This window comes from Equus caballus, unplaced genomic scaffold (genome assembly GCF_041296265.1).
Source record: "Equus caballus isolate H_3958 breed thoroughbred unplaced genomic scaffold, TB-T2T haplotype2-0000437, whole genome shotgun sequence".
NCBI lineage: Eukaryota > Metazoa > Chordata > Mammalia > Perissodactyla > Equidae > Equus > Equus caballus.
In genome coordinates this window covers 2891336-2907239 of record NW_027222394.1, presented here as the reverse complement: position 1 = coordinate 2907239, position 15904 = coordinate 2891336, and the positions used below count along the sequence as shown (strand labels likewise).

The 15904-nt window shown below is 37.7% G+C and overlaps 1 protein-coding gene across 1 annotated transcript in view; it reads left to right on the top strand.

The window, feature by feature from the left end:
* The window catches only part of LOC111772043 (uncharacterized), a 45052-nt gene that overhangs the window by 16189 nt on the left and 12959 nt on the right, over positions 1 to 15904 (top strand). The window contains exon 2 of the mRNA XM_070259409.1: positions 1537 to 1952. Within this exon, the coding sequence (XP_070115510.1) occupies positions 1537 to 1952 (416 nt within the window). The remainder of the gene's footprint in view (positions 1 to 1536; positions 1953 to 15904) is intronic.

Sequence of the window (15904 nt, the reverse complement as noted above, 5' to 3'; positions counted from 1 at the left end):
AAATATTAGGCTCTAAATATTACGTCTTCTTGTTTCCCTTTGAAATAGCTTCTTTTGTCCATCTGATAAAACAACCTCGAGTACTCTTTTTAAAAACAATAATTAAGATATAATTGACATATTATATTAGTTTCAGGTGTACAACATAGCGATTCAATATCTGTGTATATTGTGAAATGGTCACCACAATAAGTCTAGTTAACATCCATCACTATGCATAATTACATATTTTTTTCTTCTGATGAGAAATTTTAGGATCTACTCAGCCACTTTCAAATACACAATATAGCGTTATTAACTATAGTTAATATAAATATAAATAGAGTCAACAAGTGCGTTACATCCCCAAGACATTTATTTATAGCTGGAAGTTTGTTATTCAACCCTCTTCATCCCTTTCACCCCGCATCCCGACCCCCCACCTCAATTACTCTTGAGGGAGCATAAAATCCTCATACTGACTAATCGTGGGTACTTCCAAATTATTTGTCGGCTTCCACCCAGATCTTGCATTGAAAATCTCAAAGAGAGAGTTTAGATTTTCTTTCCTTCTCACTGCCTGACCTGACCCAAATGTCATGCATCGCTACTGGCCTATTGCTACATCCAGGAGAGTCACTTGAGGAACAGACAAAACTGGAAGAAAAAACACATGGATAATTTATCACTACATTGTCATCACAAGCATGGAATTCACCAATGATGCCTAGGAAGAAATTGGGATCATTTATGGAATAGTGTAAAGAGAATATAGGAGATATCTCAGCTGAAGAGAAAGAAGCTACAAAAAATAATTATGCAAAAGATGGAGCAATAAAATGCATCAGGAGATTCAGGAGCATAAACAGAGTTAAGGGGGAAAAATGACCCATATTTTCTTAGTTACTCATTATGGAGAGCAGGATCAATTCCTAAAAGGTCAAGTAATTCTGATTCTGATGTATTTGATGATAATGTTTAATACTAATGGTAATTTGTATTTTCAACTATCATCATGTAATGCTGATAATTTGCATATATAATTTATATTTCTATAGTTATTGCTACTCTCCTCTTAGACTAGTGACCATTATTTTGAGCGACAAAAACACAGTGCCTTGAGATTATCTGTCTGTTCATTATATGTGTTAAGTTATTGAATTTTTGTCTTGCATCAATTTTTATTTCATTAATTGATTGTCATTTAGATGATTCGGATGTTTACACATAATTATCAAGTCAAATCTCAGTATTCCTCTAGCATTTCTCTCTTCAGTTATGGTTGGAAAATCTGTCCCTAACTTAATATTACAAAAACATATGCAGATGTATCTCCAGATCGCTTTTACATTTAATTATTCATTCCATTTTGACTATTATAGCTTAGCCTAGAGAATTAAGTAAATATGTATTACTTCACTCCTACACACCTTTTAAACGCAGCTAACAGACACTGAATAAACCAGCCCATCCTGGCGGGATCAGGAGTTGCTTGCCCCGTATGCTGTCCCCAGGCTGCAGCCGCCTGAGGGGACTCGCCCGGGGCCCCGCCCTCAGAGCTCACACCCGCCGTGCGCTCTCGCCCCGGGGCCGCCCCGCGGACCCTCCCGCGCGGCTCTGCGCGCACAGGCCGGACGCTCGGAGCCGGCGCCGGGCTGCCCTGCTCTGCCTCCCCGACGCAGCGGCGCCTCTGGACCGAGCACGCGCACCAGCGGCCTCCGCGCAGGCTCCGTGCCCGCGCACGCGCCCTCGCGTCGCGCTCCTGGCGGAGAGACCTGCGCTCGGGGCCGGGGGCCGGGCTCCGGGCCGTTCTCGCGGTGCCATTCTCGCGGAACTTCCGCGCTTCGGTGGCCTTTCGGACGAGCTGCGGCGCCCGGAGATGTTCAGGTTGGAGCGACACTTCCCAGAGGGCAGCGGTCACTCCAGATCTTCGGCTTCCATTCCGTTTTCGCGCGGTTCTCCCTCTTTGCAGGGTGACTTGAGCTCATTTGTGGATGTGTTAGCACAGGATGCGGGAATCCTGTGAAGTGAGTCAATTCGGAGCCCGACGTGAACCAGGAGGGGTGGCAGTGGAAGCGCTCACAGCGTGGAGGCCGGTAGTAGGGACGCCAGTCCTCACGGGACTCTCGGGCCTGAACGGCAGAGGACGGTGTGTGTCTGTGGGGACAGACGGGCAGCGTGTGGCGGGGTGTGTGTGAGACGCGAGTGAGCGGTGGGATGCGCCTCCGTGCCGTGGGTGTGGCTGCGAGGCTGTGACAGGTGCGTGGCTGTGCTGGGGTGACGGGGATTTGGTGCATGTCCTTCACCTGTGCGGGTGTGATGGCTGTGGCTCTGTGGCGTCACTGTCTGGTGGCTCTGGGTTCCCTGGTGTTCCTCCTCTTTTCTCCTCACAGCTGCTTGGCTGCAAGAGGGAAGTAGGATCTTGAGCCCTAAAGGGAGATTTCCAGCCAGGGGGCACCGAGGTTAGTTTGGGAAAGCCTGGAAAGTTCTCTACTTGGGAGCTCTGAGGGGCAGCTACTGTCTCAGAGCCTCGGGGTTCCCAGAGCTCGGACCCCAGGAACGTGCTGTAAACCTATTCCCGTAGTCCAGGCTCTGTCCTCTTTTCCATCTGTTTATGTGTATGAGCAGGGCGGGTGTGGACCTGGAGAGTGTCGTGTAAGGAAGTCATTCTGTGCCCCAAGAACAGCCTGGTGCCTCCTGACTTCCTCCTCAGTCCTGCCATCCCCAAAAGAAGAACCTTGATGAGGGGAAAGAATTGGTTTACACACAAAAGTCAACATTGAGGATGGTTGATTTTCTTTCATAAAATCATTGATTTTAAATTATTGATAGAAGAAAAGTTTAACAAAACTTTGCATTAACATCTGATTTTTAGTTGTCTTCCCTAAAACATGTCCAAATACTAATTGAAATAGAAGAAAATAAGGAATCATTTTATTTACCCACATGCCTTTTGTTGCTGCTTAAGGGCACTGTCAGTCTTACTAATGTTCTCACTGTATGAGACGCTTGATCACATCGGATTTTTTGGGCAGGTTATAATTCACAAATGTCTCTTTGTTTCTGCTCCATTTCGGTGGGAGGGAAATTTCCTCTTTCCTAGAAGCTCTTGATTTATAAATTAAAAATGCATTCTCAAGTAAAAGTCCTGATTTTTCCCCCCTTTTTTTTTGTGAGCATTATCAGAGCAGGGCTGATAAGCACAATTTTATCCTAAAAAGGCAAATTGTTTCTTTTATAATACCCAGTTAGGGGACATGCAATGTTCTTCAATAAAAATAGCTCACATATTTATACAGGATTACAACATATTATTAAGTTTTTATGTAGATTATATTTCTCTAAGATATTCATGCTTAAGAAGTGATCTTCATACTCTTGCCTCTACTGATGAAAACCCCAAGACACTAATATGTCATGAACTCTAAGAGCAGTTACATTTAGAAAATCTGAGAACAGAATCTATGTCTTAAGTTTCAACTGGATACCTTTCCCCAGTTATGAGTGTGCACTTTACACTGGGACCAGTATCATCCTGATTAATAATCCTGTACGTGCCATCACATAGCAGGACCAAATTAATTAACCTGTTCCCTCTTAGATTTTTGTGTTTCTAGTTTTGGCTGTCAAAAACTGCGTATTGAAGATACTCATATCTCTTCTAGCCCAGTCTCTTCTAGCTGGTGTTTACGTATTCACTGACCAGATTATTCTCTCCTATGTGCTCAACTTAGTAATATTAAGAGCTATAATGGAGGAAGGAAGAAATTAAGTCCTGTAAAGAAATGATTTGAGCTTCCCGTGTCAGGACTGTAGTTGCATGAGAGATGGAGATCCCATTTGGCCAAGCAGGGAAAGACTGACATTCTCACAGACATGAGTTTTCTGGATAAATGTGATAAAGCCCAGCAATGAATGGTCTCTGGAGGCTGAGATCCAATGCTCTGTGAGGATTCTGGAATTGAATAGCAATATGAATTAGTGATTGTAATATATGGATCATGGTTCTTGGTAAGGAATTTCTGAATGATGAGTACAATGAATATTTTATTGCTGACTAGGAGGTGCTGAAATTGAATGACCTTAGTATAACTCTGCATCATCATACATCGAGTATTCTCTAAATCAGGAACCACAAAAGTGTTCAGTGAGGGATTGTTAATGGCCATAAAAGAGAATAAAAACATAAGCTGTTGAAGTTATCAGAGATGAAGAACAGAAAAGACCTTAGATATGTTGTCCAACCTAGTGTACAGAAACCTAGTCATCTGGAGATGATTAAATCTATTATAACTGTAAGTTTGAGTGCTATGCAGCCATTCAAAATATTTGTTAAAATAAGAAAACTATGTGGCATAGGATTTAACATAAAGAACTTGAGGATTGAAGACATCCCTTAGTTTATCAAACCCTCTTATTTTTCTATCCCTTGTGACAATGTCTTTATTTCATTTGGAGTGTTTAGCCCATTTACATTTAATGTAATTATTGATACAGTTAGATTAAGATCATCCATTTTATTATTTTCTGTCTTTTCCATCTGGCTTTTGTTCCCATATTTCTCTGTTTTGTCTTCTTGGGTTAATTAAGTATTTATTTAAAATTCCATGTTAATTTGCTTCTTTGCTATACTTTGTGATCATTTTTAGTGGTCACGGTCTGTATTATAATATATATTCTTAACTATTCAGAATCTACTTAGAGTTAATATTGAACTCTGCTCTTACTCGTCAAGTGTAAGAACCTTGCAATTTATAGCCCCATCTTCTATATTGCAGCTGCCATATATATTGCATCTATCTTTATATAAAACTATAATACCATGTTTTTAATAACATCTGTATTGATAGAGAACACAGCATATATTTAAAGTATACACTTGGATTCATTTATTTAAAATTTTGATATAATAGACCTATAACATTATATTAGTTTCAGGTGTACAACATAATGATTCAATATTTGTATATATTGAGAACTGATCACACTAAGTCTAATAAATATCCATCGCCACATATAGTTACAAATGGATTCATTTTGAAATGTGTATACATCCATGAAACCATGACTACAGTCAAGATCATGAACAAATCCATCACTCCCAAAGCCTTTGTAATCCCTCCCACCTCCCAGCCTCCTCCCCCTCTGCCTCCAGACAACCACTGATCTGCTTTCTGTGACCATAAATTAGTTTGCAATTTCTAGAAATGTATATAAATGTAATCAAACAGTATGTTTTCTTTTTTGTCTTGTTTCTTCCACTCAGCATAATTACTTTGAGATTCATCCATGTTGTTTCATGTATCAGTTCAATCCAATATATAGCTGAGTAGTATTCCATTATATGGATATATTATAATTCATTTATCCTTTCTCCTGTCAACAGACATTTGAGTTGTTCCAGTTTGGGGCTATTATGAATAAAGCTGCTATAAACATTTCTGTGAGAGTATCTGAATGGGTCTAAGTTTTTATTTCTCTTAGGTAAATACCTAGGTGTAAAATTGTTAGGAAGTAAGGTAGTTGTATGTTTGACTTTAGGAGGAATTGACAAGCTGTTTTCCAATTTTTAAAACTGTTTTATATTCCCACTATTAATTTATGACTGCTCCATTGACTCCACATCTTTATCATCCTTCTTATTATCAGACTTTTGAATTTTAGCCATTCCCTCTAAACTCATTTTTAACCTGAATGTCACAAATTTTGACATGTTCTATCTTCATTATTATTCAGGTCAACATATTTTAAGTTCCATTTGAAATTTCTTCTTGGACTCATGGGTTATATAAATATGTATTGCCTAATTTCCAAACATTTCCCAGATATTTCTGTTACTGATTTTAATAATTCCATTTTGGTCTAAGAATACACTCTGTGTGATTGGATATTTCTAATTTATGAGACTAGAGTTTTGTTTCCCAACATATGGTCTAACCTGGTGACTATTCCTCATGCACTTAAGAGAACAGGTGTTCTGTTGTTGTTGGGTGGAGTTTTCTATAATTGATAATTAAGTCTATTTGTTTGGTAGGGTTTTCTTCTTTGCTATTACTGATTTGCTATCTATTTACTGAGAGAAGTGTGTTGAAGCATCTTTACCATTTTATTTTTTTCCTATTACTTTTCACTTCTGTTTGTTTCCTATGTTTTGAAGCTATTATTATGTACATTCACACTTGTGAATGTGGGCTTGAGGAATTGGATACTTTTTCATTATGAAATGGCTTTCTGACTCTGGTAATATTCCTTGTTCTGAAGTCTCCTTTGTCTGGTATTATCACAGCCACTACAGCTTTCTTTGGATTAGTGTTTCCATGATATTCTCTGTCTACCCTTTTACTTTTGACCTATTTTTCTTTAAAATGTACATATTGTGTAAATGTGTATATATATTAAAATGTGTAGTATTGTCCTTTCTTTCTTAAACCCAGCCTGACAATCTCTAAATGTAATCATTAGACAATTTACAATTGATGTAATTATCTATATCAGCAGTTCTAAAACTTTAACTTGTAGAAGAGTCAGCTGGAGAGCTTGTTAAGCCATACTTTTCTGGACCCATCACCAGTATGTTCGGTGGAGCCCATGAATCTGCAATGCTCTCAAGTTCATAGCTCGTTCTAATGCTGGTCCAATAACCACATATCTATGTATTTGTGTCTCTCTGTACCACTGGTGCCTTTTTTCCTGTCTGCCTATCCGCTGCTTGTTTCCTTTTCCCACTTTCTTGCCTTGTCTTAAATTGAATTTTTTCTTTTGTATTTCCACTTTGACTTATCAGATATACCCCTTTATTTTATTTTTTGAGATTATTCTATGGTTTCCAGTATTTACCCCAGTCCATCCTCAAATACTGTTATACTGCCTAGCATATAAGGTAATGTTCAACAGTATATTTACCTTTCACCTGCCTATCCTCTGGATTATTTTTATCATACAGCTCACTTCTGCCATAATGTACATCATACAATGCATCATTATTATTTTTGCTTTATGCATTTAGTCCTTTTTTAAAGAAATTTTAAAAATTCATTCTTCCCCTCCAAAATTCTTACACCTGGCAGACACAAACTAAGGAGATCTCTCAGAGCTTCTTTTTATCTATTAATTTAAACCAAGTGGTAACATAATTTGATTGGAATACAGCCACACCCATTCGTTTATATATTGTCAATGGCGGCTTTCCAGCTACAACAGCAGAGCTGAGTAACTACAAAAATATTTATTATCTGGCCCTTTATGAAAAAAACTGCTGATCCTCAGTTAACGGCTCTAGAGGAGCTACCGGAATGAATGTCACTCAGGGGGATGCACTGCGGTGGTGCTCGAGGCGCTCTGCCCTGGGCTTCTTCCCTCCCCCTTGGCTTTCACTCACCAAGTGGACACAAAGTAGAGAGCAGCTTTGGTCTTCCTAAATATACGTTAGTGACAAGGTAGCTGGCATATTTAGGGGATTAAGAATTCCTTAATAACCAGACACCGAATAGCCAGACAGCTGAGGAGGACAGTGCAATAAAACCTCATATAACAATGAATAAAACCGCATATAACACTTGAGGCAGAATATAACATGCTTGGCCATGGCATATTATTCTCTTGAAAAACTGCTCAGTTTTTCTTGTGAATATTTTATTCAGAAGTTTTGTACAAATATTCAAAATTGGTATTAATATTGATTTCATACATTAATACTCAAAATTAAGAATTTAATAGTCTTAAATTTTTGTTATCGCCATTACATGTTCATTAAAAGTTAGAGGTGCAGGCCTGGTGGTTAAGCTCGCATGCTCCACTTTTGTGGCCCAGAATTCGCAGGTTCAGATCCTGGGTATGGACCTATACACTGCTCATCACAGCATGCTGTGGTGAGCATCCCACATACAAAATAGAGGAAGATTGGCACAGGTATTCGCTCAGCAACAAACTTCCTCAAGCAGAAAGAGGAAGATTGGCAACAGATGATAGCTCAGGGCCAATCTTCCTCACCAAAAAAATAAAAACAAAAAATATACATACAACTTGATTGCTAACCCATAGGGCTGTTTTTTTCATTTCATTTCCTTTCTTGTGATTTTAATATTAGAGTGTTAACCACTTTCCCAAATTCATCTGACAGACTAGTGTTTCCATTTATACTTTGTTTGAAGCCAACAGATTACCTGGGTACCTGCCCCAGCCCAATTCCTTTGAGCACTTCTCATCCTGGTAGTACTGCTGAGTCCCACATAAAGGGAGCATCTCTAAATGAGCCCCTCAGTGAAAATCAGGTATCATGTGTTGTTGGCCAATAGTATGCTGGAGCTCAGGGCCATTCTACAAGAGTATAAAATGCCATGTGGCTGCTTAGCCGTGTTTCAATACTTACCAGCAAACTTAACAATAGTGCAGATTCTTTAACGTGTGAAGGTTTTAAAGCAGGGTGAGAAATATCCACTAATAGTTTTATTTGTTTAATGTACCATGCCTAAAGTTATAATTGTCAAATAATTGTCATTTCATTAAACTATCAACATCCCTCTAGATTTGCGCTGTCAGATACAATAGCCACTAGCTACTTGTGGCTATTTAAATTTAATTGATTAAAATTAAATAAAATTAAAAATTGAATCCTTCACGGGTACTAGCCATAACCAAGTGTTCACTAGCCACGTGTATTGGACTTTACAGATAAAGAAGTTTTCTATCATCATAAAACTTTCTATCAGATAGGAATATTCTGAATACCTACATTTGACATAAATAAAGAGAATTTTATGGATTTAACTAATTAAATACTGCCACACATTTAATCATTTGCAAAATTAATTGAGTACTGTAAAGCATATGGTTAAAATCATAAATCTTTGTCAGATATTTGAAAGCATCTTAATTCTTGTCTAGTAGAAACAATACGCAAAAATATTGTTTAAAAATAGTAAATTGGAAAAAAGTTGACTTACATTTTGTTATTACCATTTTTATGTTTATACATTCTCATATTCTCATTTCTTACCATATTTCCCCTATGATTATGATAACTGGACGATTTTAGATAATTCCTGCAGTTTCCGTGTTTTTGCCTCACACACACACACAAAGTGCAATCGCAAAAAGTGAATGTTTTGGATCTAGCTTATCAACCAAATATTTCTCAGTCAGGGCCTAGGTCTTGGTGACCTTGCGATGGAGGCCCCTAAATATCTCTCCTTTATTTCCTTCTTACAAACACGTGATTGAGATGGGTTAAGTTATAGTTTCAGACCCTTCCTCCCCTATGATGGAGTAACAAGGATAGCAGGCACTCTTTCACCTCAAACAATTTAAAAATATAAAAAATATGTGTGAAATGACAGTGTTCAGACATTAGTCAACTGCTCAAGACTAAGATCCCTGACTGCATAAACAGTCAAGGTGAACCCTAGTATTTCTCCAAAAGTAATGAACCAATAGCCACAGTGGAAAAACTCCATAATATATGGAATATTGGGTAAAGTATGCAAAAGGAGACTGGCTTAATAGAGAGGAAAAATTAGACCTATGACATAAAAAAGCCCTTAACCTTTTATAAGCTACTCTGGTCTTGCCTAACAAAGCTTAAAAATGCACCTTGAAAGGATCAAACACTTTCCAAGTTATACCACCTGCAAAGAAGCAGGAAAATGTGATACATGATCAGGAGAAAAATCAATATTTAAAACTGACTCAGATATAGAATTAGTAGACAGGTTATTAAAATAGTTATACCTATGTTTCATATGGTGACAAAGATAGAGCAAAATATGAGCATGTTAAGAGAGTCATGGGAGATTTTTAAAAACCCAAATTAAACATATGGAAATGAAAACTACAATGCCTGAAATGTAAAATACATTGGGGAAATTAACAACTGATTAGGTACTGCAGAGAAAAGATTATTGAGGTTGAAGGTATACTAATCAAAAAGAAACAGAATGAAAAGACTGTAAACTTATCAGTGAGCTGTGAGACAACTTTCAGTGACCTAATATTATCATTAAAGCTCCCAAAGAATGAAGAAAGAGGAGGGGACTGAAAAATTATTTGAAGAATATGGTAAACAATTTTCCAAAATTGATGAAAATTATAGACCTAAAATTAAAACTCAGTGAACTGTAATCATAGGAATGTAGAAATATAAACCAAGGCTGATCATAACCCATGATTTTAAAACAGTGATGAAGTAAAGAGGAAGTCAGCAGAGAAAGGAGACTCATTATGTAAAGAACAAAAACAAGAATAAAATCAGATTTCCTTTGGGAAAACAAAGGTAGAAGGCAATTGAGCAAAATCCTCATGCAGTGCTGAAAAGAAAAATATTTCCTTGAATTCTATGCAAAGTAAAATATTTTCGTAAAAAAGTAAAAGTTTGTGTATGTCCAATTTTCTCACAGACATAAGAAATGAAAGAATTGATTTAATAGCATACCTGCACTATAAAAATGTTAAAGTCCTCCAGACAGATAGAAAATAAAATCAGATGAAAACTTAGATCTACACAAGACATGATAAAAATGTGTGTAAGTATATTTCTTTCTTATTTTTTAAATTAGTAAAAAGATAACTGAGTGGGACCCTCAGAATGGTGTAATGAGGAGCTTGGCAATTTTCCCCAAAAAGCAATGATGAAACTGCATAACATTATTAAACTAATTACTTTCACTCTATGGAAATTGAGCAAACACATAAATGAATCAAGACGCATTTATTCAAGCAAAACTACTGAACTCCAGGAAGGGACATTGGGAGTGTCCAGAGTTTTAGCCTAGGGATGCTCCCATCTCCTTCTGGCTTTGTTTTACCAGAGCTGAACAAGCTATGAAAACCAGCAGCTTTGAGCTCTGGGATACTGACGTGAGTTGGAATGGAGTATGGAAAAACCCCATGCCTGGAGGTGTTGTGCAAAAGGAATATGAACCTCAGTGCAAACAACTGGGGATGGATAGCTAACACAGACGGTCTGAGGGTGCAATATCATGAGACTAACCAGAGGTTAATCAAGGCAATTCTGGAAATGAGAAAGCCAGAGAAGTTCTTAATAAGATTTGACATACTCGTAGGGGTCCGGAAGGTTGGTTTATGCATAAAGTTGTGAGAACCCTAGCCATCTGTCCATCTCTGGCTGAATACGAGGCCTTGAGTATGCAAAGAGGTGACAGGAGAAGGCCCTGCAGAAAGTAAAAAGCCAAGGATTTGTTTTTTTTTTTTTAATTTTATTGAGGTCATAATAATTTATATCACTGTGAAATGTCAGTTGTACATTATTGTTTGTCAGTCACTATATAAATGTGCCCCTTCATGCCTTGTCCCTACCCCCCAGCACCCTTTGCCTCTGGTAACACTAAACTGTTCTCTTTGTGTGTTACTTTATCTTCCACTTATGAGTGAAATCATATGGTGTTTGTCTTTCTCTGTCTGGTAAAAGCCAGGGATTTTAATGTGTTTCCCAACCAACACTCAGAGCCATTGCCAAGGGGTAGAAGGCTCACCTAATCAAGGGGCTTATGGACAACATCTGAGCATTCATTGGCTGACCACTAAGATATGCTGACCCAGAAGTGACTCTGTGAAGCCAGGCTTAAAGGAAAAAAAGAATTTAAAAAATAACAATAAACTGGTCAGAGACATCAGCATCTCCACGTTGCAAAGGAGACAGATTCCAGAATTAGTCAAGTCAGTACACAAAAGCAACAATATCAATTCCTGGGGGAGTAGTAGATCTAAATCCAGAGTTGGTGCAATATTATCTAAAATATCCAGGTGTCAACAATAAAAAATGGGAACTGCAAAGAAATGGGAAAGTGTGAACCATACATGGGGAAAAGTGAACAGAAACTGTTTCTGGGGGAGGTGAAGATATTGGACTCAGGAAAAAAATACTTAAAAGGAGCTATTATAAATATATTCAAAGATCTAAATGAAACCATATTTGATGAACTAAAATAATGTGTACAATGGCTCATCAAATAGAGAATCAATAAAGAGAGATTACTTTTTAAAAAGAAGATAATAGAAATTCAAGACATAAAGTGTTGAATATCTGAAATGAAAAGTTCCAAAGACAAGCTCAACAGCAAATTGAGTTGTTAGAAGGAAGATTTTGTGAACCTGCTCATAGGTCAATGGAGATTATCCAGTCTGAAGAAACAAAGATAAAAGGAATAAAAATTAACAGAATGTCACAACCTGCTGGGAAAACAATCAAGCATAGCAAGCATACACATGACAGAAGTTCCAGGAGTATAGTAGTTACTTTGAAGGAGAGTAGAGAAAAGGACAGAAAAGTTCTTTGAAGAAATAATGGCCCAACATTTCCCCAAATGAGGAGAAACCAATCTACAAATCCAAGAAGGTCAACAAACTTCAAGTAGGATAAACAAAAGGCAATTCACATATAAACACATCATAGTCAAGCTACTGAATGCCAAAGACAAGTAGAAAATCTTGCAAGAAGCAAGAGAAAGAGGGCTCATTACGTACAAGGGAACCACAAGCAACTGACAGCTGACCTCTCTTCAGAAACAATGCAGGCCAGATGACATTGAAAATGCATCTTTCTCTTTCTTTTAACTGATGGTAAAGATGATTGCACAAAACAATGAAAAAACTGTAATGTTGGACCTATATAAATATGTAGTATATGAAAATTGCACAAAGACAGGGAGGAATGGAGCTATATCGAAACAGTTTCTAAACCTTACTGGAAGTAAATATTAATCTGAATAGTATTATGTTAAGATGTATATTGTCTTCCCTTGAGTAACTACTAAGAAAATAATTCAGGCTATTAAGAGAACCAGTAAAATGTTTCTCTAGAAAAAAATATATTTGATATGAAAAAGCAGTAAAAAGGCACAAAAGCACATAAGACATAGGAAACAGCAAAATGGGAGATAAAAAGTTAACAATATCGATAGTTGAATTAAATTTGAAATGTATGAAGTACTCCAATTGAAAGCTGAGATGGTTGGGGCCAACTCTGTGGCCCAGTGGTTAAGTTCATGTGCTCTGCTTCGGTCACCCAAGGTTTGCAGGTTCTGATCTCAGGTGGGATCTATCAGCTCTCATCAGGCCACACTGCAGCGGCATCCCCCTAAAGCAGAGCAAGATTGGCACAGATGTTAGCTCAGCAACAATCTTCTTCAAGCAAAAAGAGGAAGATTGGCAACAGATAGCTCAGGGCCAATCGTCCTGGGGGGGCGGGGGAAGCAAAGATTGTCCGTCTCAAAACAAAACAATATACAACTGTATGCTGTTTACAAGAGACAAACTTTAAATTCAAATAGACAAATAGGTTCAAAGTAAAATCATAGGAAAGTACACCATGCAAATAGTAACAAAATAGCTGGAGTGGCTATATCAATATCAGGCAAACTACTGTTTGATGCAAAAAATGCCACTAGAGACAAAAAGGAATATTTTATAAGGAGGAAACTGGCAACTTACATAATTATTTAACACTTATAAACATATTTGAGAGCTGAACAACAAAATATATGAAGCAAGTCTGGCAGAATTAAGATATAAACAAATTGTCAACAATAGCTGGGGTCTTTAATATGCCATTCTCAGTCTGCGTCCAATGAAGGAAGAGAAACCTCACAGTAATTTGAACAGGAAACTGTTAATATAAATGACTAACATAAGGGGATTAGAATAATGAGAGATTAGCAAGTAAGTAAACAGAACGCTACAGAATGTAAGACTAGAGATATAAGGAACACTAAACAGGGCTGAGATTGAGAGCCCATGGGAGATCCACTTGACAGGACTGAAATCCAGACCTTGTGGGAGAGGGCAAGGCCTTTACTTACTGACAGGACTCTGCGAGTAAGCCATGGTAATGGATCTTCAAGAAGCCCACCCCCTAGTGTGCTGCGTAAAGCTGTCCGTGGGGAATCTCACCAGAGATACTTAAGTGCGAAACTGTGCAATGGAGGACACACATGGAAACTGCTGATTACTGAGAGCTGCTGGCACCAGGCACTGGAGAAGCTCTGAGTGACGCAGGAGCCAAGCAGATACTCTGCCATAAAATAATCCAAGGATGGGTGTGTGATTAAAGAGCACAGATGTATTTACAGAGCAGCCAGAATGAATGATATTATACCTGAGTCAATAATTTTTTAACTGTCACACAGCATTCCCAATAATGGAGAGAAAAACTAGATTAAAAAATGAATATGAACAATCTTATCTGCCAATTTGAATGACGTCACATGTGTAGAATAGAGGCAGAGACCATATGCTAGGCTATAAAATGACTCAATATATTTAAAAGAACTGAAATAATGTAAAGTTCTCCTATCACAACATAATTGAATTAAAAAGCAACAGAAAGAAATGTGGGAAAATCTCAAAGTTTGGAAATTAAACTACATGCTTCTAAACTGCCCACATGTCAAAGAAGAAATCACAATGGAAACTAAAAATAATTTGAATGAATGAAACAAAAACAACATCTCACAACTGATAAGAAGTAAACGAGGATGCAGAGGAAAATTTATAGCTTTAACACCTGTATTAGAAAAAATTATTTTAAATAAATACCTAATTGTTCACCTTAAGAAGGTAGAAAAGAGGAGCAAACAAAACCAAAAGCAAGCAGAAGGAAGGAAATGATCAAGAATAGAGCAGAGATGGAAGTCTATTAGAAATAATAAAAAATTACAGCAAAGATGCAGGGTACAAAACAAACTTACAAAGATCAGTTGCATTTCTATACTCTAATAATGAACTAAGAGAATTCAAGAATACAATCCCATTTACAACTGCAACAAAATGAATAAAATATCTAGGAGTAAATTTAATCAAGGAGGTAAAACACCTATACAATGAAAACTATATGACATTACTGGAAGAAATTGATGATGACATAAAGAAATGGAAAGATATTCCATGAACTTGGATTGGAAGGATAAACATAGTTAAAATGTCCATACTACCTAAAGTGAGCTACAGATTCAATGCAATCCCAATCAGAATCCCAACGACATTCTTCATGGAAATAGAACAAAGAATCCTAAAATTCATATGGGGGAACAAAAGAACTCAAATAGCTAAAGCAATTCTGAGGAAAAAAACAAAGCTGGAGGCATCACAATCCCTGACTTCAAAATATACTACAAAGATATAGTAATCAAAACAGCATGGTACTGGTAAGAAAACAGGCACACAGATCAGTGGAACAGAAGAGAAAGCCCAGAAATAAAACCACACATCTACAGACAGCTAATCTTTGACAAGGGGGCTAAGAACATACAATGTAGAAAGGAAAGACTCTTCAATAAATGACATTGGGAAAACTGGACAACCACATGCAAAAGAATGAAAGTAGACCATTATCTTTCACCATAAACAAAAATTAACTCAAAATGGATCAACTACTTGAAGGTAAGACATGAAACTATAAAACTGTTAGAAGAAAATATAGGCAGTAGACTCTTTGACATGGGTCTTACAAAGATCTTTTTGAATACCATGTCTCTTCAGGCAAGGGAAAAAAAGAAATAACTGGGACTTCATCAGACTAAAGAGCTTCTGGAAGGAAAAGGGAACAAGGATCAAAATGAAAAGACAACCAGGGCTGGCCCGGTGGTGCAGTGGTTAAGTTCGCACGTTCCACTTTGGCGGCCCAGGTTTCGCTGGTTTGGATTCAAGGTGTGGATCTGGCACCACTTGGCAAGCCATGCTGTGGCAGGCGTCCCAAATATAAAGTAGAGGAAGATGGGCACAGATGTTAGCTCAGGGCAAGTCTTCCTCAGCAAAAAGAGGAGGATTGGCAGTAGTTAGCTCAGGGCTAGTCTTCCTCAAAAAAAAAAAAAAGAAGAAAAGAAAATATACTAAGGCAGCAGGGCAGAAGAAAATAGCTTGCAAAGGAACCACATCAGGCTTTCAGTGGATTTCTCCGCAGAAACCTGACAGTCTA